The 27,965-nt window shown below is 50.2% G+C and overlaps 1 protein-coding gene and 1 long non-coding RNA gene across 3 annotated transcripts; one reads left to right on the forward strand and one right to left on the reverse strand.

Moving 5' to 3' along the window:
* Positions 1-224: 224 nt before the first annotated feature.
* On the reverse strand, positions 225-2,329 carry LOC116901611. Its single transcript, XR_004388008.1, has 2 exons — positions 2,281-2,329; positions 225-688 (listed from the first exon to the last, which is right to left on the reverse strand). It is a non-coding gene; the product is annotated as an uncharacterized LOC116901611 (long non-coding RNA).
* Positions 2,330-9,459: 7,130 nt separating this feature from the next.
* On the forward strand, positions 9,460-27,914 carry Spi1 (Spi-1 proto-oncogene). Of its 2 annotated transcripts, none has more exons than XM_032903647.1 (5): positions 9,460-9,672; positions 12,052-12,151; positions 25,417-25,604; positions 26,410-26,575; positions 27,224-27,914. In XM_032903647.1, exons 1-5 carry the CDS (start codon positions 9,628-9,630, stop codon positions 27,541-27,543), a joined length of 819 nt encoding a protein of 272 aa, XP_032759538.1. In that variant the 5' UTR covers positions 9,460-9,627; the 3' UTR covers positions 27,544-27,914. The 2 variants fall into 2 exon arrangements, with proteins under 2 accessions (XP_032759538.1, XP_032759539.1); XM_032903648.1 differs by having other exon boundaries at positions 12,055-12,151.
* The last annotated feature ends 51 nt before the right edge of the window (positions 27,915-27,965 follow it).

The raw sequence follows: 27,965 nt of genomic DNA on the forward strand, positions 1-27,965 counted from the left end.
CTTCTTCCCCAGATTGAGATGCCAGGCATGTGTGTCCCACAGACTCAGCGCCTACGACCTTCATTAGCCTACAGAAATCCCCACCTCCATTCCCAGAGGTATCTTCTGTTATTGCTCCCATCTGGGGACAAAGAGCCTGAGGTCCCTGGAAGTGGGCTCAGCCATGCGTAGGGATGGGAGTCACACTGCAGACTTCAGAAGGCGTAGGTAGAAGACAAAGAAGCCCACGCTGAGTAGCCTTTTACTCCTGGAAACAGGGCTAGGAAGTGGTTCTTGTTGACGTCTCTCTGTAGAGCTGAGACCAAACTCTGGAGACGGAAAGGAACTCAGAAGGCTACGCAGCCAATCCATGGGGAGGCGCGGGGGTGGGGTGGGGGGATTCCATGGAGCTTAGAGATGGGATGGTAGAGGGGGCTCCGTAGAGGAGGGGGCCTGAGTGGGGAAGCAGCTCTTGTCCTCGGTGAGCAAGCTGGGGGTGTGGTGCTGCCCGTGGTGAGCAGGCGGAAGTCGCTGTGGGTGGCGGTGGGTTTGAGGTGCCAGAGACTGAGTGATGTGGCCAGGAGGTGAGCACTTGCATCTGCAGGCCTGGTCAGCAGGAGACGGGGTACAAAAAGATTCGGGGGAGTGTGGGTTGATCTGGAGATTCATATCTCTTGGTCACTGGTACTGGGGCATATGGGACCAGGAACTGGAATAGAACAGGAGGAGAAACTGAGGCAAGGCTTGGGAAAGACAGGGCAAACTGAAAAAAAAAAAAAAAAAGGCATGTGGAGGAGTGTCCAGTTGGGTGTGGAAGAGGGCGAGAGCCTGTGAGCAAGGCCTGTGGGAGATTGAGAAAGAGGTTCTGGGAATGTTGAGTAGTGTCTTCTGGTTGGCATGGGGGTAGGGCTAGCTAGGCTCCCAGGGTAGGAGGCTCCAACACAGGCCTCCAAGGTATGAGCTTCAGTTCTGCACAGGCAAGAGCTCAGGAAGGCTTGCAGGTAGGGAGAGACACAAGAAGCCAAGAGGTGGGACAGCTGCAGAAGTCCAGGCCTTAGGGCACTCAGAGCTGCAGGCACCTCTGCCCCCACCCCCCACCCCCCACCCCCAGCCATGTGTGTGCCCACTGCATGACCCTCACCTCTCTGACCTCAATCTCTCACCTGCAAAATAGGACTGCTAAGTCCTGCCTCATGGAACCACAGGGAGGCCGGAGGAGCTAGAGTAGAGCCTTAATAAATGCCAACAGCCCACAGTGCTCGGAAAGCACTCTCGGGAGGCTTTTTCTCCTGCCTTTTCTGTTCTGGCTTGGGAGTAATTCCGAAAGATGTAAAGCCTCTTCAGAGCCTCAGTTGCCTGCTGCCAGGGGATGATAATGGAGGTGACTTCAGATTTCGTTGAGTGAGACTGTACCTGCCCACCACTGTACCCACAATCAGAGTCAAGCCCAAACGCCAGCTCCCAGCCCTGTTTGACCTCCCCTCGGGGTCTGCTCTTAGGCTCTTCGGCTGTTCCCACATCTGATGGTCTAGTGTTGACACCGGGTGGCTCCAGTGCTTGGAACACGTCTCTCGGGAACCCCGTGCACTCATTCCCTCACCCGTGTCCAGGGCTTGCTCAGATCTACCCCTCTGCCCTGCTTGACTCCTGTAATACATCAAACTTCCAGCATGGGAGCCCCCTTTCCCAGATGCATGATCTTTTTCTCTGTGGCCCCTTTGCTTCTAACAGGCCCTGGAAGCCACCACGCATCTACGGTTTGTCATCTCTTTGTCCCTGCTGTGTGGGCAGGAAGATTCCCGCCTCTTCTGGTCACCTGGCAGCTAGAGAACCCAAGTAAATATTTTTGATTATCTTAATGCTCTCAAGAGCCAACCCAGTGCTGTGACCAAAACTTGTGGAGCTGAGAGGCCCAAGTAACGCAGGCTGGGGCCCCAAGAGCCTCTCTCAGTGTCTCAACCATGAGAGGAAGTTGCAAGACGGCCATTTCAGTACACGGGCTCGGCTCTTTATGGTCAACTTTCCCAGCCCTTGATGGGGAGGTCTGTGTTTTCACACGCATCTTGCCACAGCTCCTGGGGTTCTGTGCTTAGGAAGAGGAGTTCTCTTACCTCTCAGTCCTTTGGGCTGAAGTGACAGGCTACGGAGGTTGAGGGTCTGTAATTTCAGGACTCCTGTCTGTTTCCAGTTGCCGGCCTACTCTGCGATTGCATTAACACCCTGCCCACCCCCATCAGCAACAGCCCAGAGGGGACAAAGGGATACACTACCACCAGGCTGCCCGATCTCCCTGTCACTCACTCTCAGGCCAGCCTCTTGTCCAGTGTTTGGGGGGGTGGGGGAGCGGCGCCATCATGTGTGCTGTGAACAGAAGGATAAATAGGTGCAATTTAGGGGTTGGGGATTTAGCTCAGCGGTAGAACGCTTGCCTAACAAGCGCAAGGCCCTGGGTTCAGTCCCCAGCTCAAAAAAAAAAAAAAAAAAAAAAAAAAAAAAAAAAAATAGATGCAATTTAGTTGAGGGAGATAGGGCAACGGCTATCTGTCTATCATCTCTCAGAATTAAAAACACACTGCCCTTTGACCTTGTAATTCAAGCATTAGGCATTTTTGCTAGACATATCCCTGCATGCGTATAAACTAATGTATTTTATCAACAGCAGCCCCAGTTAGAGCAGAGAAAGATGGCTGAACAGAGCTGCACGAGCCTCTGACCGTGGCATCCGGGAAGCAGAAACAGAAGACCTGTAAGTTCAAGGCCAGAAAAAAAAAAGAATAAAGAAAGAATAACCCAGATCGATAAGGACCTGGTCATAGAAACCGTGACCACGAGACACTATCCAGCAACGACAAGAACCACAGCAACATGCATCCACACGGGCCACAGGGGCGACACCCAAGTCCCTGCAAGTTTCCTCTACCATTTTCTGTTATGAGAATAAATTAGAAAGCCAGTCTAGGTTAGAGAGGGAGTTCCAGGCTAACCAGACCGGCATGGGTCAATTGTAAGTAAGCGAGTACATTAAATAAAAAAAGCGAAGAACTAGAATGTACATCTAGACACGTTTATAAGGAAGAGCAGGCAGGGCCGTAGCTGAGTCTTGGCCGGCACTCGCGAGATCTTTATTTCAATCCCCAGTACCACAAAGAAGCAGGACTGAGGTACAGGCTGGGAATCCCAGCTTCTGGAGAAAATGAGATGGGTGTGGAGGGGTGGGGGGTGGCAGGAAGTTCCAGACCTGCTGGGCAATTCAGTGACATTTTGTTTCATATTAAACTGTAAAGGGAAGCCAGGAAGATACAGCTCAGTGGTAGAGCACTTGCCTGCCTTATGTGAGGCCCTGGGTTCAGCCCCAGTGCAAGACAGAAAGAAAAATCAAGGAAATAAAGTTAGGGTACAGTTCCTTCTAGAAGGAAATGAGGGAGGGCACCTAGGGCTTGCTTCAACCTGGGCTTCTCTCTCCTGGCTTTCTTTAACAGCTCCATTCCCAGACCTGATGTTCATGTCTTCACCCGGGGAATTATGTCCCAGGTGTTAACCCCACGGTTATTTTTTGCTGCCCCTACTCCTGTACTCTGTTTTATGAATGGTGTCCCATGGTCTGCAGATACACGGCCGGACGGGGAGACACACATTCAGTGCCTCGCTGCTGGGTTTGCTCTTTTCTGTTTTTCAGTACCTGGGAATCAAACTCGTGGCCTTGCGCTTGTTAGGTAAGCACTCTAAACACTGGGGTACATCTTCAGCTGTAGTCCTTGCTACTTATGAGATTGAGGGTCACTCGAGCCCAGGAATTTGGGGATAACCATCACAAGACACTATCTCAATAAAATAAATACGTTTTTTATATGTACTTAGTGTGTGTGCATCGCGGCGTGCGGTGGGGGCGTGCACGCGCGCTATGCACATGTGCGGAGGCGAGAGGAGCTCTCATTTGTGAATCAGTTCGCTCCGTCCACCAGGTGCGCCCCAGGCATCTAAGTTAGGTTGTCAACGTTGGTGACCTTTACCACTGCGCTATCTCACTTGACCTGTTTTTGTTTTTTAACAAACTACATTTTTTGTCTTGTATTACCATGTTACATCCTGGTAAAATAATCAAGTTGGAAATGCGTAAAGTTAGAAATGCATTTAATAAGGGTGGCCAACAGGCTCAGCAGATGAGGGGATACGCCGCTCAAACTGTGTAACCGGAATTCAGTCCTCGGAACGCACACAGTAGAAGAGAACCGATTCCACAGAGTTGTCCTCCGACCTCCACACTTGGGCTATGGGACACATAGCTGCCCCATCAAACACAACAAAAACACAATGTGTTTTAACTTCAGAACGCATGTATGTAAGGCCATGGTGTTTGCCTTTAGTTCCAGCACTCAGGAGGCAGAGGTAGGGTGATCTCTGAGATGGAGGCCAGCCTGGTCTAAAGAGGGAGTTTCAGGACAGCCAGGGCTTCCCAGAGAAACCCAGTCTCTGGGTAGGAGATGCATGTATAGGGCTGGAGAGATGGCTTAGTGGTTAAGGCAGTTTATTACTCTTGCAGAGGACAAAGATTCAGTTCCCAGCATCCACATCAGGTGGCTCACAAGTGCCTGTAACGCCAGCTCTAGAGGATCTGACATCTTCAGATGACTGGGGGAACTCGTACTCATGTGCAGATCACACACACACACACACACACACACACACACACACACACACACACCCCATATGTTTACATCATCAACTCAACAATAAAAATAATTTAAAACTTTGTTTTTCTCTTCTGTTCCCTGAGGCCCCAATAATTTTGGTTCCAAATCAATTTCCTGCCAACAAGAGTGAGTCAAAAGCACTGTCCAGCAAGAGGCATCTGGTGACCTCCAGAAAGCCCAGGACACTCTCTTCTGGAAAGGAAGGAGGCTGGGGTGTGCTCCCTTCTTTGAGATCTGCTCACCTCCTGACCACCAGTTCTCTGAGGCCCCACATTCCTTTGTTCCTCTGTGTCCCCTCTTCTCCCCCACTCCCTTCCCTCCTTCCCTAAGGCTCCTGTTGCCAGCTTCTCCTCTCTCCTTTGGCTTCTGTATTTTCCCTTCCTGGAGTATCAGAGCCCCTCTTCCTGATGGGAAACCTGAACCCACTCTTCTATCCATAGGGTGTGTGACCCTGTTTGCTTCATAGATCTGATAGGCCTTGGTTTATTAGGTTGCTGTCTTCGTCCCATGCGGTCACAAGGAAACATCCAGCTTGGTAAGAGACCCCAGACCCCTAAACCAACAGTTTTCTCTGTCATGTGTATGTGTGTGTGCTTGTGCATGTCTGTCCGTGTATATGTATGTGTGTGTGCGTGTGTGTGTGTGTGTGCACTCATATATGTATGCATCCATGTATGTAGAGGCAAACAGGCAACCTCTTTTACCAACCTCTACAGTTTCTTAGGACATTGATTTTTGAGACAGGGTTCCTCACGTGGCTTGAACTCATTGATTTGGCTAGGATGATCCCTCCCGTCTCTACCTCTTCAGTACTGAGTTTATAAAGTATACCACCATTCCCTGCTTTTTATGTAGGAGCTGGGATTGCACTCAGGTCCTCACCCTTGCAAGGGAGCACTCAACCAACTGAGCTCTTACCGCATCCAAGCGTCTTTTAAAAAGCGATGCTAACTTGGGTTAGCATTAGCAGACTTCCTCTATTGCTCACGATTTGAAACTATCACGGCACCAATACCTCACAGTCTATGAGGATGAAACTCACTGCAAGCTGCAAGCACCTTGTGAAGGTGCCTTTAGCTCAGCACCACCACAGTCTCAGGTGTTTCTCTTAGTGACCGGGGTCAGGCTAGGAGCCTTCCTGTGCCCTGGGTCCCCTCTGTGAGGCACAAGGTTTGACTTCGGCTTCCTTAGAGTCTAGGATTCTGGGATTTTAATAACAGCAGGTCCCTCGAGGTGAGAGGGGAAGAGGCCTTGGAGGCCTATTGGAGCTCCAGTGTGCTCAACCACAGGACACTGTTATCCAGAGGGTGGGCCTTAGTCCACACATTCTAGAGAGTTTAGTCTTATATTTCCTTGTGTTCTGCACACGGGAACCCCTCCCCAACTGCCCAGGTCTATTTTGTACTAGGGATTGAACTCAGGACACTAAGCACAGCCTGGTCTCCAGAGTGAGTTTCAGGACAGTCAGGGCTACACAGAGAAAACTCTTTCTGAAAAACAAAAAACAAACAAACAAACAAACAAAAAAGAAAGAAAGAAAGAAAGAAATTTGAGAATTATTTATTTTATGCGGACAGGTGACTTTTACCTAAGTATGTGCAGCCGAAAGAGAACACTGGTCTCCTGGGACCGAGTGACAGACAGCTGTGAGCCACCGTGTGGGTACTGGGAGTGGAGCATAGGTCTTCCTCGGAGCCGCAAATCTCTCTGTCATCTTTCTGGACACCCTGGTTCTTTTATGAGCTGCCATTGGGCAGACATAGAACAATGGGACAATTACTTTCCTGGAGGCCCTTGAATCTTATGCCTTGGGGACAAAGCCTACCTGGTCTGCTGTCTGTGAACATAAGACAAAATCTCACACTCCCTGCTTAGAACCAACAAAACTCCATTGATGGTGTTATTTTTGGCCCAGGCTCCTGGGCTTAGCAGTAAAGGTTTGCCCTCTTCCTATTATGCCTTTCTCGTAGCCACAGTGATGGCAGCTTACTGCTCCAGGTTCTTCTCCGACTCCCTACCTCTGCTCAGACTGCCTCCTCAGCCAGGCCTGCCTTTTGTGATATCCCTTGCACGGTGCTCCCAGGGTGTCCTTTGTGTGGCCTTGATCAGATGACTTGTATCTGCTACCTCTCTCTCTTGCATTGTTTCCGTGAATCCCCACAGTCTGTCTGCACATCTCTCTTATGGGCCTGTGAACTCCTGAGGTCTGTGCAGGTCTCATTCGTGTTTGTCCACCTTTAGGTCCAGCACAGAGAGATCACCAAGGGAAATGTTTGCAGCTGGAAGGATGAGGAAATGGATAAACACGTTCACAAAGAGAACAAGCTAGGGTCTGGGGATGAGACCAAGTTCAATCACCAGCACCACATAAACTAGCAATTGGATGTGGCGGCCCACATCTTTGCTACTTTGAAGGTGGAGGCAGGGGGATCAAACGATCGAAGTCATTCTCAGCTACATAAAAAAGTGCAGGGACAGTCTGAGCTAGAGATCCTGACAAAAGCAAGGTGGGGCGAGGGCAGGGGGAGAAGGGGGAAAGAAGAGAGGAGGGAAAAGGGGGGGGAGACAAGATGAGGGAGGGAGTGAAGGGAGAAAGGAAGGAGGGAAGAATTTAGGGCTTGGCATGGGCTCACTCCTGGGATTCCAGCTCTGTCGAGGTAAACGTGAGAGGATAAATACGATCTGATGACAGCTTGGTCTATACAGCAAGTGGCAGGCTAGCCTGGGACACCACAAGCGAGACCTTACTAAAACAATCCAAAGCAAGGAATTAATGAACGAAATAACAATCAGGGCCTGGTTCTCACATCCCAGCCCATTGTTCCCTGTAACAGAGTCAGCTGGAGCCCGGCCTGTTTGATGGAGGCGTGAGGAACTACAACTGCTGGTATAGAGCAGGCTTGTATCTCCCCTCATCTCAGGGCTTGACCCTCTGGGGACTCCCAAGTGTGTCTACAAGAGAAGAGGATGGAGGTGGAGGTGACATGTGGGACACTTTTCTGTTGGCAGTAAGAAACTACTGGGTGTATGGAGGGTCAGGCAAGTTTTACATTTATGTATATATTTTACATATACTTTAACCTTTAGCAAGAGGTTAAAGTATACACAGGAGGAAGTTGATTGATCAAGAAGTCCTCCCTAGCCAAGGGGGTGGTGGCATAGACCTTTAAGCCCAGCACTCGGGAGGCAAAGGCAGGTACAGAGTGAGTTCCAGGACAGCCAAAGCTACACAGAGAAACCCTATCTCAAAAAGACAAAAACGAAATGAAACAAAAGCATCCTCTCTCAACAGAGTAAACTCACTAGAGGTGTGGGAAGAGGGGGACAGGTGTGTGCGGAGGACAGGACGATTGTTTTACTCTCCCGATGGGTGGACGTCGGAAGGTCAGGAAACCTTTTCATTTTCCCCGGAACTCAGCATAGAGCTTGGTTAACATTGGGAAGAAACATGCATGCATGCATGTATGCATGAACAGATGGACAGATGGACGGATGGATGGATATATAATATGTAAATAGGTTTGATTAATAGGTGGTGAATGGAAAAATGATAGCTAGATAGTATATAAATTCATGAGTGGGTGGGTGGATGAGTGGATGGGTAGACAGACTGATGGATAGGTGGATGGATGGATGGATGGATGGATGGAAAAGTAGCTTAGGAGTTAGATGGATAAGTAGATGAGTAGACAGGGAGATGGATAGGTATAGGCAGACTAATGAATGAATAGATATAGAAAGTGAATAGATGGATGTGTGGGTGCAAGAATGTATGCGTAGATAAATGATGGATGGATGCGTGGATGGACAGATCGACAGATGACCAGATTGACAGGAGATTATATAGTGGATAAAGAAATAAAAAATACAAACTGTTAGCAGATGGACGGGATGATGAATGGACAGACAGGTGGCTGTAGGAGCATGTCGCTAAACACAAGGGTGAGCGGATGAATTGACTGACAGTTGAGAGGTGAGCAGTTGGATGAACAGAGAGATGTGTAGAGGGATGAGTGCTGAGACGGATGTGATGAGCAGAGAATCAGGAAGAGATAAGGATAGGAGAACAGAGGAAAGGAGAAACTGCGGGAAGGTTTATAAACTAGGATGTCTACATAGTAACATTCACGGGGAGGAGAAACTGGGAAGTCTGGGGTGCCCTTAGGGATCTAACACTATCTGTGGTACTTAGCTGGGTGGGGAGAGTATAAAAAGCCGCGATCCTTACCAATTGGAAGGGAAGCCCATTTGAGGGGCCAGAAAGAGATACAATGTGCAAGACCCAATGTCTACTGTCGGCCCTAACCGGTTCAGGGCCATCTAGCTGATACTGCAGGGCCTACAGAAAGAGCCAAGACTGGCAGCCTTGGGACCAAAGTCCTCCACCTGCCAAATTCACCTTAGAAATTAGGAACCCACACTGTCACTATTCTGACTCCCTCCAAAGGGGTGGCTCTTGGCCACCATAGGGGTCTGAGAAGAAATCGGCATTATTAGGCTAAAAGAAGAGTGGACAGCCTTAGCAAGGCCTAGCGGGCCAGAGCAGTAGAAGCCTTCCGTGGTAGTGCTAGACTTTCTCCCTCCCAGCACCAGTTTCCTCTGGGCAGGGGGCCTGGCCCCCTGGCTTCCCAGGGCTGCCCTTTGAGAACCACCTGCCTCAGCCGGCCAGAGACTTCCTGTAGCGCAAGAGATTTATGCAAACGGGCTGGGGCGGTGATGTCACCCCAAGGGGACTATCTCCCAGTGGCAGGCCCTTCGATAAAATCAGGAACTTGTGCTGGCCCTGCAATGTCAAGGGAGGGGGCTCACCCAGGGCTCCTGTAGCTCAGGGGGCAGGCCTGAGCCCTGCGTCTGACCCACGACTGTCCAGCCCCCCCGACGGGGCACCTGGTCCTGAGGGGGATCCGCATTGATCCCCACCGAAGCAGGGGATCTGACCAACCTGGAGCTCAGCTGGATGTTACAGGCGTGCAAAATGGAAGGGTTTCCCCTCGTCGCCCCTGTGAGTACTGGGGCTTCGCTACCAGCCCAGCCTCGGGCCTTGGGATGTGTGACCATCTGCCCACTGACCCACCAGCCCACCCGCTGCCCTCCGGGGCTCCCTATCAGTGGGAAGTTGGTGTTTCCTCCCTGGAGCTGCTGGTCTGAGACCCAGCGAGGGGCCATTGGCTTCCTTAGAGCATGCCCTGGCGGGCTGAGGGTTGCCGGCTGGCCCCATGGTGGGGCTGTGATCGGTGGGGCCTGAACAGCTATTTATAGATGGGTTCAGTGGCAGGCCGAGCTCTAGGGCAGGGTACTGGGGTGAAGGTGGCGAGCGCGGCTACGGAGAGGCCATGGATGAGGAGATCTGGAGACCGGCCGAGGAGCCTTTGGAGGCAACAGGAGAGGTTTCAGCTCATGACCTGTGGGCTCCTGAGACAAAGGCTATTAGAACTCTAAGTCACCCCTGGGTCCCCAACATTTTTGTGGCCGGGCGTAGAAGAATGGCTGTTGATCCAAGTGTTTGGGCTTTGGGCCTACATGGACCTGAGAGTCTGGGGCAATGACCAAGACGGTCTTCTTGGGGCCAGGCTGTAGCATACAGCAGAAGCACTGCAGTTAGATTCGTGGCTAGAACTTAGCTCAATAAGAAGTTGGGTGAAGGATGGACTGGGTCCAGAATGGGACGGAGATTGGGGCTGGAGTAAGAGGACCTGGCTGGAGTTAAGGTGGGGCAGGGATAGGGCCACAAGCAGGTGGGTAGATCCTGCTGGTCCTCCTGTTTTCAGTGACAGTCGCAGCTTTAGGCAACTGGCAGCCCAGAATCCCTTAGAGAGGACCCTCTTGATTTCTCCTACCCTAGGAGGTGTTGGGGCAGCGAGGAAAGGCTGAGCAGGGCCTGCCCACCTGACTCAGCTTTCCTGAAGTAGAGACAGATCTCTTTTCTACCCCACCCAGCCTTCAAGCCCTCGGTAGCACCTGAGGCCTGACATCACAGCCAATGTCCTGCAACAGGGGCAGGCCTGTTGTGCTGCCAGGGAAGCAAGGCAGCTCCAGACCTCTTCACAGGATAGAAGACAGGCAGGCCAAACCTCACCTTTATCCTGACCCCCTTCTCCCACCTAGGACAGAGAAGGTGCTAGGGCAAGCACAAGTGATGGAGGTTGTCCCAGAAGTCCACTCTGCCTCAATTAAAGCCACTGTCCCCAACCCTTGACCTCTCCTTCCTGCGGATATGGGCACAGGGCAGACCTCCAGCTCCTATACCAGCTCCTTAGCCCCTCTCTCCGCCCTCAAAAGCCTTCCCAAGTGTCTCTTGAGTGGATGGGCCACCAAGCAAGGCCACAGTAACGATTGTGCAATCCTTGGGCACATTCTGTGGGGGTGGGGAGAAGCCCAGTGACTGATGGGAAGGCTTGGGCGTGCATATCCCAGTGCCCAAGCAAGTGAGAGAGGAGATGGAGGAGGCAGAGGCAGAGGGAGAGAGAAGGTGGAGAAAGGAGGGAAGAAAGGCAGAAGAAGGAGAGAACAGGAGGAGGGAAGAGAGATTAACAGTGGCAGGGAGTCTCCCATCAAGGACAGGGCAGGGAGGAGGCAGAAGGAATAGTTTCTTGGTCCCCCAAACCTGCCTGGGTGACCTTCGTACAGACAAATTGTCAACATGACAGTCATCGTGTAGGACTGTGCCTGCCTGGGGCTAGATGGACAGGGGCTAACAGGGAGCGAGGAGTCAGGGGCAGGCTGTAGCAGAGGGGTTCAATGTAGCACTGGAGAGTAGGATGTGGTTGGCTCTGAAGGCTGTGTGAACCTTACTGATGGCTGGGATGTGAGTGCGCACGCATGTGTGTGTGTGTGTGTGTGTGTGTGTGTGTGTGTGTGCCCACAGTGGGTGTCTATGAGTGTGAGTAGATGTATAGACTTGTGGGGCTCACAGAGGGTGAGCATGCCTGTGTGTGAGACAGAGACAGGAACCCAAGAGTGAGCGGGTGGACACGTGAGAGTGAGTCCCACGGGTTTGGGTATAAGTGTGTCACAGGGAGTGTTTGTACATGTGGGGGAAGGGTCAGTTGGTGGGAATGGGAGAGGGCAACAGGGCTCCCACAGGCGTGGGTGTGTGGACCGATGCAGTGGATCCTAAGAGAAGAGAGGAAGGGGCTGCACACACCCCTTTTTCAGCCTGTTTCTGCTGACCTCTGACCTCTCTACCTCATCACTGCCTTAGCACACTGTCCTGAACTTCCCACCACCGCCTTACCCTCTGCGTTCCTGAGCACTCTGGATTCTGAGCAGAGGCTGGGCAGCCCCCAGGTGCCCCAGTCAAAGAAGGTCACAGACCTCAACCTTAGCTGAAAACCTCACTGGAGTCTCTGAGATCTCAGGCTCTGACACCTTTCTCTCTCAGCAGCCATCGGATGAGCTGGTTACTTATGAATCAGAACTATACCAACGTCAAACGCATGACTACTATTCCTTGATTGGTGGTGATGGAGACAGCCATAGCGGTGAGTACATGGTCCTCCACCCCTCATCCCAGCATGCCCTGGGGCTGGAGCGAGGAAAAGACTCCTGAGGCTACTTGGAATTCTGAGAGTAAGATGCAGGCAGCTACGTCATCCCTGCATCCCGAAACGTCTGCCCGATCTCTGATCCCTGAGCCTCTTTCTGTGTCAGGAACAAATTTAGTTTCTTTCTCATTCACCTTGTCTGGTCCTTGGAGACTTTTTAAAAAAGAGATTTATTTTCATACAATATATTCTTATTGTGGTTCCCCCTCCCCCAACTCACTCCAGATTCTCTCCACCACCCAAATCCACACCTTCTCTTTCTCTCTCATTAGAAAACAGACAGGCACTTAAAAATAAAACAAGATAAAACAAAAACAAACCAGAATAGGATAAAATAAACAGAAAAAAAAAGAGCCAAAGAAAAAGGGCAAGAAACACATATAAGCCTAATCTACAGAGCGACAGAGCGAGCTCCAGGACAGCCTGGGCTACAGAGTGAGCTCCAGGACATCCAGGACAGCCTGGGCTACAGAGTGAGCTCCAGGACAGCCAGGGCTACAGAGAGAGAACCAGGACATCCTGGGCTACAGAGTGAGCTCCAGGACAGCCAGGGCTACAGAGTGAGCTCCAGGACAGCCAGGGCTACAGAGTGAGCTCCAGGACAGCCAGGACTACAGAGTGAGCTCCAGGACAGCCTGGGCTACAGAGTGAGCTCCAGGACAGCCAGGGCTACAGAGAGAGAACCAGGACTACATCCTGGGCTACAGAGTGAGCTCCAGGACAGCCAGGGCTACAGAGAGAGAACCAGGACATCCTGGGCTACAGAGTGAGCTCCAGGACAGCCAGGGCTACAGAGAGAGAACCAGGACATCCTGGGATACAGAGTAAGCTCCAGGTCAGCCTGGGATACACAGAGAAATCCTGTCTCAGAGTGAGAAAGAAAGAAAGAGAGAGAGAGAGAGAGAGGAGAGAGAGAGAGAGAGAGAAAGAAAGAAACAGATAAAACACACATTCACACACACACACAGAGAAGTCCCATGAAAATTCAAAACCAGACCATAAGGTTTGTTTTTAAAAAGTGCCCAAGGTATTGTGAGACAAAAACAAAAACAAACAGAAACAAGACAAAACTCCAAAAACACCATTGAGTTATTTGTGTTGGCGTTCTGCATGGTCCTCCACCCAGGGAATACGTGTGACCTGCCCTTAAATGTGGTTTGTACATAGCGAGACTCCACTGAAGAAAACTAAATTTTCCTTTGTGAGTAGCTTCTGAGGTAGGGATGAGGACTTCTGTCTACTTTCTGTCTCAGCACTGGGACCCCACCTGACTTAGACCTGGGCAGCTTAGGGACTTTTTAATAAGTGAGGACAGGTAGGGAGCTGGATGCTTGACCAGGCCAGTGAATTCTGGTCCACGTGATCTGTCCTGTGCCTGTGCTCATTCCTGACCACTCGTCCTACCTCTTCCTCTCTTTTGTTATCCTCCTTTATCCAAAAACCACTTTGGTAAGTCTTTCCTTACTGTGTGGCTAACCGCCTTTCACTAGTGCCACTACTGAGATTTGGGGCTTGGTAATGCTGTTGGTAAAAGGCTTGGCAATTTTTTAAAAAAATCTCTTTTAGTAGATGCCAGAAGGCCTCTAATCATGACCGCCATCTCTCCAGCCCCCCAACCCCACCTTGTTGAATGACCCTGGGTCCACTGAAAGCTTCTGAACACCCCTTGTTCAGCAGACACCAATCCCCCAGTCTAATGGAGCTAGTGAAGAGGTCTGGCCCCAACTGTCCACCCCAAAACCCAGCCTTGTCCTCTAGATAGTTAAGGGGAGAGGGGAGAGACTCTTAGTGATCAGGACCTGGGCGAGGAGGGAACAGGCCACCTGAAATGAACCATGAAGCATAGCCACCTTGTTCCAGACTGGGAGAGGGGATTCTCCACAATGCCTGCATCTGGAGACTCAAGGTCAGAGAAATGCTCAGTGCCACAGCTCATGGCTGACGGCCACACCCAGGGCCGTCATGGGGGATGGCACACAGTTAAGGCTTTTTTATTTGGAAGCCAGACCTTGAGAGCACCTTCACCTGGCACTCAGCGTAAGTTTCCCGGAAGTGTGTCCTGCCGGGAGGGTCCACCTCAAGGGCACAGGCTTCTTTCAGATCCGCCAGTGCTAGAAAAGCTTCCAGATGCCCTCTTTTGTTCTTCTTAAAAAAGAACAAAACGGTGTAAGAAATACACCGTCCCTGGGTGAAGTTCAGATGACGTATGTTATCTCTTCCTACGTTTTCCTTATTTCCCCTCACCCAGATTAACAACCAGGTCTGAGCGATTGACCCCATATCCATTCACCCTTCCAGCAGCAGTGGGAGGACTGACGGAAATCCCGCTGGGCTTGAGGAGGGCTCCCTCTAGTGGCACAGGTTACGCAAGCACAGCGGGGCTTGGAGCCTCTTTCTCTGTCAGGGTTGCTTTCTCTTTGGCCTAGTCTCATGTTTAAGTCACTGGCATTTCCTTCAAGAGTTTTGCCACCTCGGTTTTGCCTTTATGTAGTTGCCTAAATATCCTGAAATCAGATGTGGGGATGTGGCTAGGAAGATGGAGTGAGCACTTCACGGAAGCCTGGGTTTCCCTGGCTCAGGTCCCAAGTGGGTTCTTTGTATCTCAGGCAGAGGAATAGCAATGACTCCTGGTCAGTCATGGCACTCTGCTAAGGCATGAGCCCAGAATTCCTTCAGACTCCTCCAGGGTCTCTGGGTGTCCCGGTCCATTCCCCACCTCTGCCGCCATTAGCCATCTGAGTATCGGTGCTGTCCCCGATCCCTACTGGAACATTCTATTAGAAGACTCAAGAAAAGAGTCTCTTGCCCTTCACATCCTCCACTGATTCCCTCCTGTCCTTTGTGTCCACACCTTAAGAAAGCAATGCTTAGTGGAATACTGACTTCTCCAGCTCTGTGTCCTTGGGGCAAGCAACACAGCCTCTCTGAGTGCCCCCCTCGTCTGTCAACCTGCGACATGGAAGCACTTCACAGAATTGCAGTAGGTTGATGATGTGTCCTCTCTGAGGTTGTGTGTACCATGCTCAGAACAGGACTGGGTGAGTGCTCAGTATGTCAGCATTGCTGTACCCAAGCAAGCAGCTAGGGCAGTGGTTCTTAATACTATGACCCTTTAATACATTTCCTCATGTTGTGGTGACACAATTATTTTTGTTGTTTCTTCTTAACTGTGATTTTGCTACTGTTATGAATTCTAATGTAAATATCTGATATGCAAACCCCAAAGGGGTCACTGGCCTGGGTGACAGCCATCCATCCATCCACCCACCTACCTATTCATCCATCCATCAACCAACCATCATCCATCCACTCACCCATCAATCTATCCATCCACCCACCCACCCACTCATCTATCCATCCACTCACCCATCAATCTATCCATTCATATCCATCCCCTTACCCATCCACCCAGGCACCCATCAATCTATCCATTCATATCCATCCCCTTACCCATCCACCCAGGCACCCATCCACCCATCTACCCGTCCATCCACCCATCCGTGGATTTACCCTTCTACCTACCCACCCACTCATCTATTCACTCTCTCATCAACCCATCTTACCCACACCCATCCTCCACTCAATTTACCCCTCTCCTCCTCTACTCATCAGTGTGTGGAAGCCCTGATCACATGAGTGTTGAGGGAAGCCTTTGAGAGGGTAATAATGGCTAAGCTGAAATCTGAGTGAAGAGAAAGGACCATGCATGTGAGGTGAATGGCGACAGGGAACAGCAAAAACAAGAGCAGGAAGCCCTCAGCAGAGGACACATGGCTACAGATCACCAGGAGACAGCACGAACAACATGAAACCAAAGTGGCCATCAAAGGGCCGATCAAAAAAGGTTTGAAGGCCACAGAGGACTGGAAGTTGTTTTCTGTGTCTTTACACTCGCCAGGACAGTCTTCTAAGTTGTAATTAATCTTACTGGATAGGGAAATTACACGATCTGAATAGCCTTATGTTTGGTGAAAATTTAAATACACTTTCTAGTTTTTATAGTCAGTCAGTCAGTCAGTCAGTCTGTCCGACTGCCTCTCTCTCTCTCTCTCTCTCTCTCTCTCTCTCTCTCTCTCTCTTTCTGTGTGTGTGTGTGTAGTAAGAGAACAACTTGTGGGGGTTGGGGATTTAGCTCAGTGGTAGAGCGCTTGCTTAGAAAGCACAAGGCCCTGGGTTCAGTCCCCAGCTCGGAAGAAAAAAAAAAAAAAAAAAAAAAAGAACAACTTGTGGGAGCCATCTTGCCAGCCTTAAATACATTTTAAGTGCTTAATTTTAGACTATAAAAATGACAAGTGCTCAGGTGCTGGAGAGAGTTCAGCAGATAAGAACACCGGTTGCTCTTCCGAGGACTCAAGCATGGTTCCCAACACCTCTATGGTGGCTCACAACTGTCTGTAACTCATGACTATCACACGTGCACGTGGTATAATGGCATACGTGCAGTCAAAACATTTGTACACATAAAATAAAAATCTTAAATACATCTTAAAACAACAAGTTCTCAGTGCCATAGTGAAAGACATACAGCACCTCAAGCAAAGCCTTCTCCTCTCCCTCCTCCCCAGTGACGATGACACCCGCAGGAACTCTGTGGAACCTCTATCACCTTATGTATTTTCACCACTAGTATGTCTGGTCAGCTTGCTCCAGAGAACACTGGTCTTTTCCTTCAGAGCCCTGGAGTCACTAAAAATTAACATGGGTACTAGAATCTGACCTAGAATGCTCATGGTTGGATGCCCAGTGCTTTATCCACCGAGCCATCCCCCAGCCCCACAAACATCTGTTTTTACTGAGAGCCTTCTAGGTGTTGAGCAGAGATGAGTCAGCTCAGTCTTCCAGTTTGAGACATGTATGTGCATGTAGGCTGTGTGGAGGAACGTTTGACAGCAGCCATTCACAACACAACAGCTCACATTTCTGCAGGCTTCCCATGGTTATATGATAACACATTGAAGAGACCTGCCCCTTGTTATGATCATGTGACCAGGACACAGCTCCGCTGAGCCTTAGTGTGTCCTTTGGATGCCTAGTCTACCTTTCCCCTGTGCTTCTCAGTAACACTGCTGTGAGGCGTAAGAGCCCAGACTGCTGTGAGGGGTGTCTTAACTTTTCCAGGATGACACCCACTCGCAGAATTATTATAAGGACAGAGTGAGCCACTGTATGCAGAGCCCAGGAGGAGCTTAGAGCAGACGTGTCAGGAACTCCAGAGTGGCTGCCCAGGAGGTGAAGTACGGCTGTGCTGTGTCTTCCTGTCTATTCTGTGCTCTCACCTGTGAGCAGCAGTTTGGTTGTGTCACATTTCACGGTGAAAAGAAAAACCCTTGTGTCCGTTATAAATTTGAAAGCATTTCCCTACTGTCTCATGGCTATTACAGGGTTTTGTTGTTCTTTGTTTGTTTTACGACATCTGGCACCATTCCATGTGTTCTCCTTTTTATAATCTAGATTTTTTTTTCAGTTTTGTCCTTCTGGAAGGTTCTTTTTCCTTTTTATCCATTTCTCCTTGCCTCTCTCCTCCTCCTTCCTTTGTCTGTCTGTTTGTCTCTTTGTCCTTGTCTCTTTTTCTTGGATCTCATCATATACTCAGGCTAACCTCAAACAAGTTATCCCCCGCCCCCCGCCACAGTCTAAGAGGTAGAATTGGACCAGTTTTAAATGGTCCCACTGGCTGTTGGGTAGAAAACAGATATACAAGAGACAGGACAGGATCTAGGCGAAGGGCACTTAGAAAAAAGGGCATCACTGTAGTGCTCTCCTAACTCAAGACACAATGGAGGCTCAGATGAGAGTAGCAACAATAGAAAGGAAACAGAGGGGGCATAAAGCTGGGGAGATGGGGAGAAGGCTCAGTAGGTAGGACTGCTTGCTACGTGAGCGTAAGGACCTGAGTTGTAGCCCCCAGCACCTACATAAGAAGCCAGGCATAGCTACCAACTGTACCACTGTGACTCTGGCAGTTAGGGCGGCTCCTGAGAGCTTCCTAGCCAGACGAGGCAAAATGGGCGAGCGTCTGGTTCAGTTTCTTTCCCTTTCTCCTACTCCTTCTTCTGAGATAGAGTTTCACTATGTAGCCTTGACTGGCCTTGAACTCAATATGTAGACCAGGCTGGCCTTGCACTCACAGAGATCTCCTGCCCCCTCTCAAGTGTTGAAATTAAAAGTGTGCACCACCAAGTCCAAAGAGAGACTCTGCTTTAAAGAAAAGAAAAAGGTGGAGTGTAAAAGAGAAAGACACTTGAAGTCCTCTTCTGGTTTCTGCATGTGCACACACTCATCTGAACATCTACATGTACACACACATACACACCAAAAACCAAACCAAACAAACAAATTAACAGGTTAGACATAGTCAGGAGAGGTTTTGAAGGTATCACAAATATACATATCGTATAAAATTTACCATCCTAATCTTAAAATTTTTATATCTATCCATCTATTATCTATATATCCATATATCATTCATCTATCTACCTATCATCTATCTATCCATATATCATTTATCTATCTATCTATCTATCTATCTATCTATCTATCTATCTATCTATCTATCTATCTATGTGTAGTTATGCATGTGTCAGCACAGGCATGGAGATCATAGTGAGTTCTCTCCTTCCATCACATGGTTCTGAGGAATCAAAGTCAGGTTGTCATGCTTGGTGGCAAATGCCATCGTCAGGCTACCCACCTAAATTATCCAAGGGCATAAGGGGTAGTAAAATACATTCACAAAGGCTGGGCATGTGAGCATGGTGGTTCGTGACTGTAATTGTAGCACTCTGGACACCAAAGATAGGGGATCAGGAGCTCAAGGTCAGTGTCTAAGTGAGTTCAGGGCTATGGGTTACTTGGCCCTGTCTCAAACAAAACAAAACAAAACAAAAATTCACGCACCATTGTCTCGAGAACTCATCTTGCCAAGCTGAGACCCCGTACCCATCCTCCAACCTGGCAGCCCTTGGCAACCTACATCCTTCTTCCTTCCTTCCTTCCTTCCTTCCTTCCTTCCTTCCTTCCTTCCTTCCTTCCTTCCTCCCACCCTCCCTCCCTCTCTCTCTCCCTCTCTCCTCCCTCCTTCCTTCTCTTTTGTTTTGTTTTGATTTTTGTTTTTGTTTTGAGACAAGGTTTCTCTGTGTGTATCCCTGGCTGTCCTGGAACTGTCCCTGGCTGTCCTAGAACTTGCTCTGTAGACCAGGCTGGCCTTGAACTCAGAGATCCCTCTACCTCTGCCTCCCGGTGCTGAGATCAAAGGTGTGCGTCAACACCTTTCTACTTTCTGTCTCTATGAATTTTATTACGTTAGGTGCCTCTGGTAAGTGAAGTCATACTGCAATTTTCCTGTTATAACCGGCTCATTTCCCATAACAGAGTATTTCAAGATTCACCCATGTAGCACATGCCAGAATTTCTCCCCGTTTACAGGTTGAATAATATTTCACTATATGAATACATTTTGAGCTATGCTCATCACCTGGACCACTACATTTTGCTAATTGGCTCATGTGTTAATGGACGCAGTGAATAAAGCTGCTGTGACCATGGCCGTGGGTTTACACAGTCCCATTAGGACACTGACTCATACTCACTTAGATGTACATTCACAAATGGACTTGTTGAACTTGCTGGGTCCTGTGGTACTCCTTTCTTTAGTGTGTGTGTGTGTGTGTGTGTGTGTGTGTGTGTGTGTGTGTGTGTCTGTGTGTGTATTTATTTTAAAGTTTACTTTTGAGACAGGATCTCACTTTGTAGTCTTGGCTGGCTTGGAACTCACTATGTAGACCTGGTTAGGCCCAAACTCACAGAGATCCACCTGCCTCTGCTTCCCCAATGCTGCGATCAAAGTTGTGCAGTACCACACCAGGCGGTTTTATTACTTTTAGGGGTGTGTGTGTGTGTGTGCACGTGTGTGTGTGTGTGTACACACACGCATGAACACACGCATGAACACACGCATGTTTGGATATATGTGCATGAATGCAGTTGCTCATGGAGGTCAGAGGCATCAAGTACCCTGGAGCTGGAGTTACTGGCAGTTATGAGCTGCCCTGTGTGGGTGCTGCTGGGAAGGGGACTCAGGTCCTTTGGAAGAGCACCGAGCACTCCCAGTCACTGGGCCACCTCCTCAGCCCCTCTTTTTCTTGGTTGCTGATATGCTACCCAAGCCACTCAGCCTGCTTAGCGACTGTCCTTCCCTCCACCCGTCAAACCTCCGTCCACTGCACATTCAACTCTCCGCCTCATAGATACACCAAGGGTCCTTTCTGTGCCAGGCACGGGGCTGATGTGGTGAATAGGATGCTGGTACATTCAGATCAAGTCTTGTCAGGGGAAGAATTAAAACTCCGACAATCAGGATCGTAGTTGAGAGAAACAAGTACCATGAGGCTCTCTGCTCTCCAGGCCTTGGCAACATGGTTTCAGGCTTCTGGGGAGAGGCTGTTCTGCAGTGGTAGTAATTTCCTAAAAAGGATTTTTTTTGGTCCCTCCTTTCTGGATTCCTCATCTTCTCTAGTTTGTTTTCTGTTCTGTTCTGTTGAGACAGGGCTTCACAGCTCATGCTAGCCTTGAACTCCCTACACAGCTCATGCCGGATTTGATGTTCTTTTGCAAAGATGTGTTTTTATTGTTTTAAATTGTGTGTAGGCGTATGTGTCTGATTGTGTATGTGTGTGTCCACGTGTGTGCTAGTGTCCTCAGAAGGCAGAGGTGTCAGATCCCCTGGAACTCGAGTTGTTCTGAGCTGCCTGACATGGCTCTGGGAACTGAACTCAGGTCCTTTGGGAGAGTCAGTGCTCTTAACCAATGAGCCGTCTCTGCAGCCCCTGATCTTCTGATTTGAGAATACTCTGGCTCTACTGAGGATAGCCCTGGCCTTCGGCTGGGTTTTCTGTGCTGAGGAGATAAGGTCAGCTGAGTGACTCTTAAGGCTTGGTGTTTTTAATCTTAATATCGCCTTGTTTCTTGTCCTTCTTACAACGAAGTAAGAACACAGATGAGTGGGTGGGAACAAAAAAAGATCAAGACAAAAGGATTGGCAGTTGTAGTGTTTTCCACTTGTGATCTCAGCACATGAGACCAACCTATCAAGACCATGTCACAGATGGGCTCTTATTTGGCTGGGTGGCTGAGTGAGTTACAAATGACTGATAGATAAACGGAGGTTAGGTGATGGGTAGCTAGATAGGTGGATAATGGTTGGATGGATGGGTGTGTACAGACAGATGGACGGGAGCATCAGGAGAGGCTCTCAGGGTCACCATAGGTCTTACTTAAAGCTTACATTACTTAACAGCAGTAGCCTAGATCCTGAGAGCTGGCATGGCGTAGTAAGAGTTAAAGCACAATAAAGGTCCCTGGAATTACACAGAAGTGGGCTTAGATCATGACACTACACGACTGGGGGCCACTGTAGACAAAGGACTGGACTTTTGTTTTTAAATTTTGAGATAGGTTCTCTCTCTATGCATCCCTGGAACTTGCTATGTAGGCCAAACTGGCCTCAAACTCGCAGAGATCCTCCTGCCTCTGCCTCCCAAGTGCTTGGTTAGAGTCACAGCTTCCTTCACTGTCAAAGGGAAGAGTCCACGCCAGCGTCTGTCTCCTCAGAGCAGAGAGAAGTGGGCTGCATTCTTAGCGCGTTGCCTGGTAGGTTGTAAGTTAGCAGCAGTCATCCTGTCAAGCACTGAGGACTTCTGCATGGTAGATGCCTACAGGACATAGAAAGTGGACATGGAACTGTCACAGATATACAAATAACAAGATAATATCCTCTGAAGGGCTGAGAGTTACACTAATGCTATGTGGGTGGACGCTAGGCAGAGGGCAAGGTGGCACAATAAAGGGACAAAACAGTTAAGCGCTGCATTCACTAAGAGTTGGCCAAGCCGGGTACAATGGCACACGCCTGTTATCCTGGTACTTGGGATGCGGACACAGGGGGATCAAGACTTCAAGATCATGCTCTGCTACACAGCAAGTCTAAGGCTAGCCTGTGCTATATGAGACCCTGTCTCAGGAGAGAGAGGGGAGGGAGGGAGGGAAAAGAGAGGAGGGAGGGGGAGGGAGGGGGAGGGAGGAGGGGGGAGGGAAGGAGAGAGGGAGAGAGGGAGAGAGAGAGGAAGAAAGAAAGGAAGACGATGTCAGAACAAAAAGGAAAAGAGAGCTGTCTAGAGTCAAGCATGATGGTTCTGTAATGAAGCAAGAGAATCACCATGAACTAAAGGCTATCCTAGGCTACATGACCCATAGGTTCTAGGCCAGCCTGGATTATAGAGTAAGACAAGAGAAATGAGGATCAGGAGGCCAGAAAGGCTGACCTTTGCTCTCTGAATCATTTCTTGGACGCTCTTTCTGGGAGCCCCGTATTTGGGATGAGTGTGCCTACCAGACTGCTGGTTATGTAATTGCCTGGGCACCCAAATCAAGGGGAAAGGTGAGGTTTTGAAACCATTGTAGCTCAGGGAGTCCTGGCCATCGCCTTCAGGAGACCGAGCAGGGAGCAGAGTCCCACATTTCCCCACAGTGCCTCACACTGCTGTCATCCACGACAGCTTTGGGAAATGCTACTTTAGGCTTCAGAGCTAGCAGAGGTGGGGTGGGGCCAGAAAGAGTTAGGTCAGAGGCCTCAGCTCTCACCTAGAGGACCGCAAACATTCACAGTTCCTGTCTCTGGAGCCGGAGTGGGCTGAGGGAGAGGCAGGGAAAGATAAATGGCAGTGACCTAGAGGAAGCTGTGTCTGCAATCCAAATCACAGGGCCCCATTCTGTCCTTGCTGGTTTAGTGACCTTTGTTTTTAGTTCTGGGGCTCAAACCAGGACCCTGTGCATGAGAGACAAGTGCTTCTACCATTGTGATACAGCCCTGGGCTTTTTGTTTTTGTCTTAAGATAAGATCTTGCTTTTTAGCCCAAGATAGCCTCAAACTTTTAAAAACATATTTTTTATTATTTACTTGTCTCTGTCTCTGTGTGTCTCTGTGTGTCTTTGTGTCTCTCTGTGTCTCTCTGTCTCTGTCTCTGTGTGTGTATGTGTCTGTGTCTGTGTGTGTGTGTGTGTGTGTGTGCGTCTGTGTGTGTGTGTGTGTGTGTGTGTGTGTGTGTGTGTACACATGTATGCTTTAGGAGTCCAGAAGAGGGTGCTGTTGACAAGGGTGGTCTTGAACTAATCTCTCTGCCTCTGCTTCTGGAGTTCTGGGATTAAAGACATGTGTCACCGTGCCTAGCTTGCCTTTGATGGTCTTTCCTCTATTTTCTGATTATTGGAATTACAGATGTGCTAGCACAGGCTCTTTAGGACAAATATGAGTGTGATGGGAGTCAATGTTCTTCTTTTGTGTCATGTTCTGTTCTAAGTACTCCCCCAGGCATCAGATAGCTCATGCACTCACAGTGTATAAATAAAATGGGTATAAACTATTAGACCCACTCAGATGAGGAAACTGAGGTCTAGGAGCATGCAGCAGTAAATGCATCCCGGGTTTGTCTGCAGCTCCAAGGTGTGCACTTCTTCTGTGCCACAGGGTCCCCTAGAGATCGCTCAGACAATATGGCACATGGACAGGGTGTTGGTAACAACCTTTTAAGAGGGGAGTCAGAGGCTCAGTGGGAAAAAATGTCTAGGCTTATACAGCCCAACACCACTTAGCAGGACAAGAAAGCTAGAGCCAGGCATGTAAGCTGAAACCTCAAAAGACTAAGTCAGGATGATCCCAAGTTCAAACACAGCCTGGGTGAGACCCTGCCTCAAAAACAAGGATGGGTGAAACGGCTCAGTAGACGAAGGCACTTACTGCCCCCAACCTGAGTTTGATCTTGGGACCCCTGAGGGGGAAGGAGGGAACAGACTCCTGAAAGTTGTCACGTGACCTCCACACGTGCACAGCATACCTGGCCCCTCCCAATAAACAAATAAATAAAAGCAATTTAAAAAAGATTCCTGTGATATTGGTGCACAGCTGGAATGCATACGCATGCGTCCTTTCTCAGAGGATGTGTGAGTCAGGATATGTTTGTGTGACAGACATAGAAAAAGCAAGAAGATCATAGGTACACATACCTGTGTGTGCACACACATGCGCACACACGCACACACGCACACACACATACGCTCACTCGCTCACATTCACACAGGCACACGCACACATGTGTACATGGAGGACTTCCCCTGGTTCCCCACCTTCCACACTCCTTTAGGCCACAAGAGGAAATCATTCTCCTAACACCATGCCTTCATGTTTTTCTTTCTCTTCTTCAATTCATTTATAGATTGTGTGTGTGAATGTTCTCCTGTGCAGCAGCATGCTGAATCCAGGTCATCATGCTCAGTGGTGAGAGCTTTTACCAGCTGAGCCATCGCTAACTCCATACCATACTTTTCTTTTGGAGCCCAAATTGTGCCCAAAAGTCCCTCAGATTGGCAGGAACTTTTGTTCCTAGAAAAGGTGCAGGGAGAAACCACATCGCAGATTTTCCCAGGGCTGAGGCTGCTTCCTGAAGTTGGGTTCACCCTTGCACAGACACCAGACACTCACCGGGGCTTTCTGGGGAAATGTCTTCCTTCAGTCTCCCGGGAACCTGGGTGTGGCTGCCCCTGGTTTTACAGAAGCAGCACTACAGGTTTGGACAAACTCTGGTATGTGAGAAATGTCAGTCCTGTGACTGCGATCATACCCTGACCATGTGACAGGACCCATGCTTGTGACTTAGGTAGTCAGGAGCCTGTGGAAGGTCACAGAGGCAGGAAAAGCAGTCAGTTTTCCAAGGCCTGCTGTGGGTCTAGAAGCCCTTACGAGTGTGAGCTTATTTGTATTCTCCCAATAGCAATTCTACCTATTTTATAGGTTAGTCCACTGAGGCCAGAGAGGCCTAGGCCCGTGCTGAGGTCACACAGCGAACAAATGGCAAAGCCAGGATTCAGGCTAGGGCTCAGAAGCCCGTGTCTGGGCCCAATCAGGAAGCAGGATACGGAGTGGCTGCTGATAACCACTCCAGGCATGACTGTTAGGGGCTTTGATACTGACATTTAGGAAACCTCTGTAGGCCTCAGAGTCCTTTCTATAAAGCAGCAGTGGAGTGAGTGAACATCACAGGAGATGATTCGTGTAAACTTTCTGCCCAGGCTGAGTGATTGTCCTCTGTTATTGTATCCTCTCCCTGCCCTGGCACCTGGGCTCATGCCCCCCTCCCTGGCTTTCTCCACAGATCACTATTGGGATTTCTCCACACACCATGTACACAGCGAGTTTGAGAGCTTCCCTGAGAACCACTTCACGGAGCTGCAGAGCGTGCAGCCCCCGCAGCTACAGCAGCTCTACCGCCACATGGAGCTGGAGCAGATGCACGTCCTTGACACCCCCATGGCACCGCCCCATGCCAGCCTCAGTCACCAGGTGCGTGCTGCTGGCTGTCCTCTGTCCCCCAGGCCTCCAGCCTGTGGTGAGGCATGGAGCCTTCACAGGAAGCTGACATAGGCTCTTACTCAACGTGGCTTCCTGCTCTACAGAGCCAACGGCAGCTGGTACCCCAACGGCTGTGCTGACCTCCCGCCTGACCTTAGGAACCCACACCTTTATCTCACAGAGGATGGACAGACTGCATAGGATCCGCTAGCCCTCAGCCATCTTCTCCCACCCCGTTCCTGTTTGTGGCCCTCAGGGTCCCATTGACTACAGTTCCCATTTACTATCTTTTCACGTACCCAGAATCTGAGTCACTTAAGCGCTAGCCTCTACTGATGCCCTGGTTCCCTGTTGATCTTCATTGCTGACCGTTCTCTGCTCCAGGGACCCTAACCCCAACTACTGATCTCGGCCATCCCTCACTGACCTCCACTCCACTTTCATTGGCGCATTACCCCCTTCTCAGGGCTCACTCACTTCCTTATCAAGCCTAACTTATTGCTCCCAAGAACGTCCCCTCTATTCCTAGTCCACTGCCAGGCCACATGGCCCCTTTATGCACGAGGATAAAGCACACCTTCACCTGCCCTAAACCAGAGGCCACAGTGGGAAGGCTCAATAACTAGCAACCCGTTGACCTGCACCCCCGAGTCCTGGTCCAGACTGGCCCCTAGTTTTCTCTTCTCAGTCCTCGCCCTGCTGACCTCTCTACAGCACTCGGTCTCCAAGTCAGCTGAGCTCTCCTGCAGCCCTGGGTTATCCCTTATCGACTTCATGTTCTTCCTTCCCTTTGCAGGTTTCCTACATGCCCCGGGTGTGCTTCCCTTATCCACCCTTGTCCCCAGCCCACCAGCAGAGCTCAGATGAGGAGGAGGGTGAGAGGCAGAGCCCTCCACTGGAGGTGTCTGATGGAGAAGCTGATGGCTTGGAGCCTGGGCCAGGCCTTCTGCATGGGGAGACAGGTAGGATTCAGCCCGGGATCCAGCTGACACTAGCTGCATTTATATTTATGTGCTTTGCATATTCCTAGCCAAAGGCCAAATGGCCTAACAGCCATGTTCCAGACAGGTGTGTGTGTGTGTGTGTGTGTGTGTGTGTGTGTGTGTGTGTGTGTGTGTGTGTGTGCGCGTGCATGTTTGTGGATGCTTCTTTAGTACAGGTCTCTAAGTCTGTCTGTGTTGTGAGTGAACAGGCATATTTTCAAAGTTCACGAGGGTCTGTGTGTGTGCATCAGTATTGTGTGAGTGGCACACTGTGTATACGTGAAGGCCTATGAGTGTTCGGGGGCCTGTGGGTGTGTGTAACATCTTGTGAGTGTGCGTGGACCCATGAGTGTGTGAGGGCCTGTGAGTGTGTTAGGTCTTCTGTGTGAATGCCTGCATGTAAGGCCCTTGGATAGGCATGTAGATATGTGAGAGCAGATGTGGATATATGTATGGATATGTGTGACCTGTAGGTATGAGGACTTGTATACATGGAGGGTTATGTCCATGAGTGGGAGTGGACACGTGTGTGCTTGTACTTACCGTGGCCGGGAGGAGCTGCAGGGAGGGTCCCTGCAAAGTCCTTGCATCCTGTCCACACTCTACTTGCTTGCCCATCTCCCACAGGCAGCAAGAAGAAGATTCGTCTGTACCAGTTCCTGCTGGACCTGCTGCGTAGCGGAGACATGAAGGACAGCATCTGGTGGGTGGACAAGGACAAAGGTACCTTCCAGTTCTCATCCAAGCACAAGGAGGCGCTGGCGCACCGCTGGGGCATCCAGAAGGGAAACCGCAAGAAGATGACCTACCAGAAGATGGCGCGCGCGCTGCGCAACTACGGCAAGACGGGCGAGGTGAAGAAAGTCAAGAAGAAGCTCACCTACCAGTTCAGCGGCGAGGTGCTGGGCCGTGGGGGCCTGGCCGAGCGGCGCCTCCCGCCCCACTGATCGCCCGCAGAGCCCGCCAGGCTCCCGGCCCCCGCCGGCCATAGCATTAACCTGTCGCCCGGCCCGGACACAGGGAGGACATTCCCAGGGCCGAGGCAGGACTGGGGACCCGGCCTCGCCCCGCCATGCCCGGCCTGGCCGGCCCCGCCCGCTTCGCCTCCCACCAGGACTCTAGCCAGGCCCAAGGGCTGCCTGGGCCTCGGACCTCACCCGAGGGTCAGCCTGGCTTAGTGGCCACGGTGCTTCTTTGGGAGTCTGGCGTTGGCACCTTTTTGTATATTGAATGCTTTTTAAAAAGCTCTTCATCTTCCCACCCCACCCCCCATCCCCATTAGCCTCCAAAAGTAAAATTATTGCTGGCTATTCTCCCAGCCAAGAGTCTCATTCAAGAGTTTGTGTGTGCCGGGTCCAGGGGTCGCCCC

Source organism: Rattus rattus, chromosome 5, assembly GCF_011064425.1.
Source record: "Rattus rattus isolate New Zealand chromosome 5, Rrattus_CSIRO_v1, whole genome shotgun sequence".
Classification (NCBI taxonomy): domain Eukaryota; kingdom Metazoa; phylum Chordata; class Mammalia; order Rodentia; family Muridae; genus Rattus; species Rattus rattus.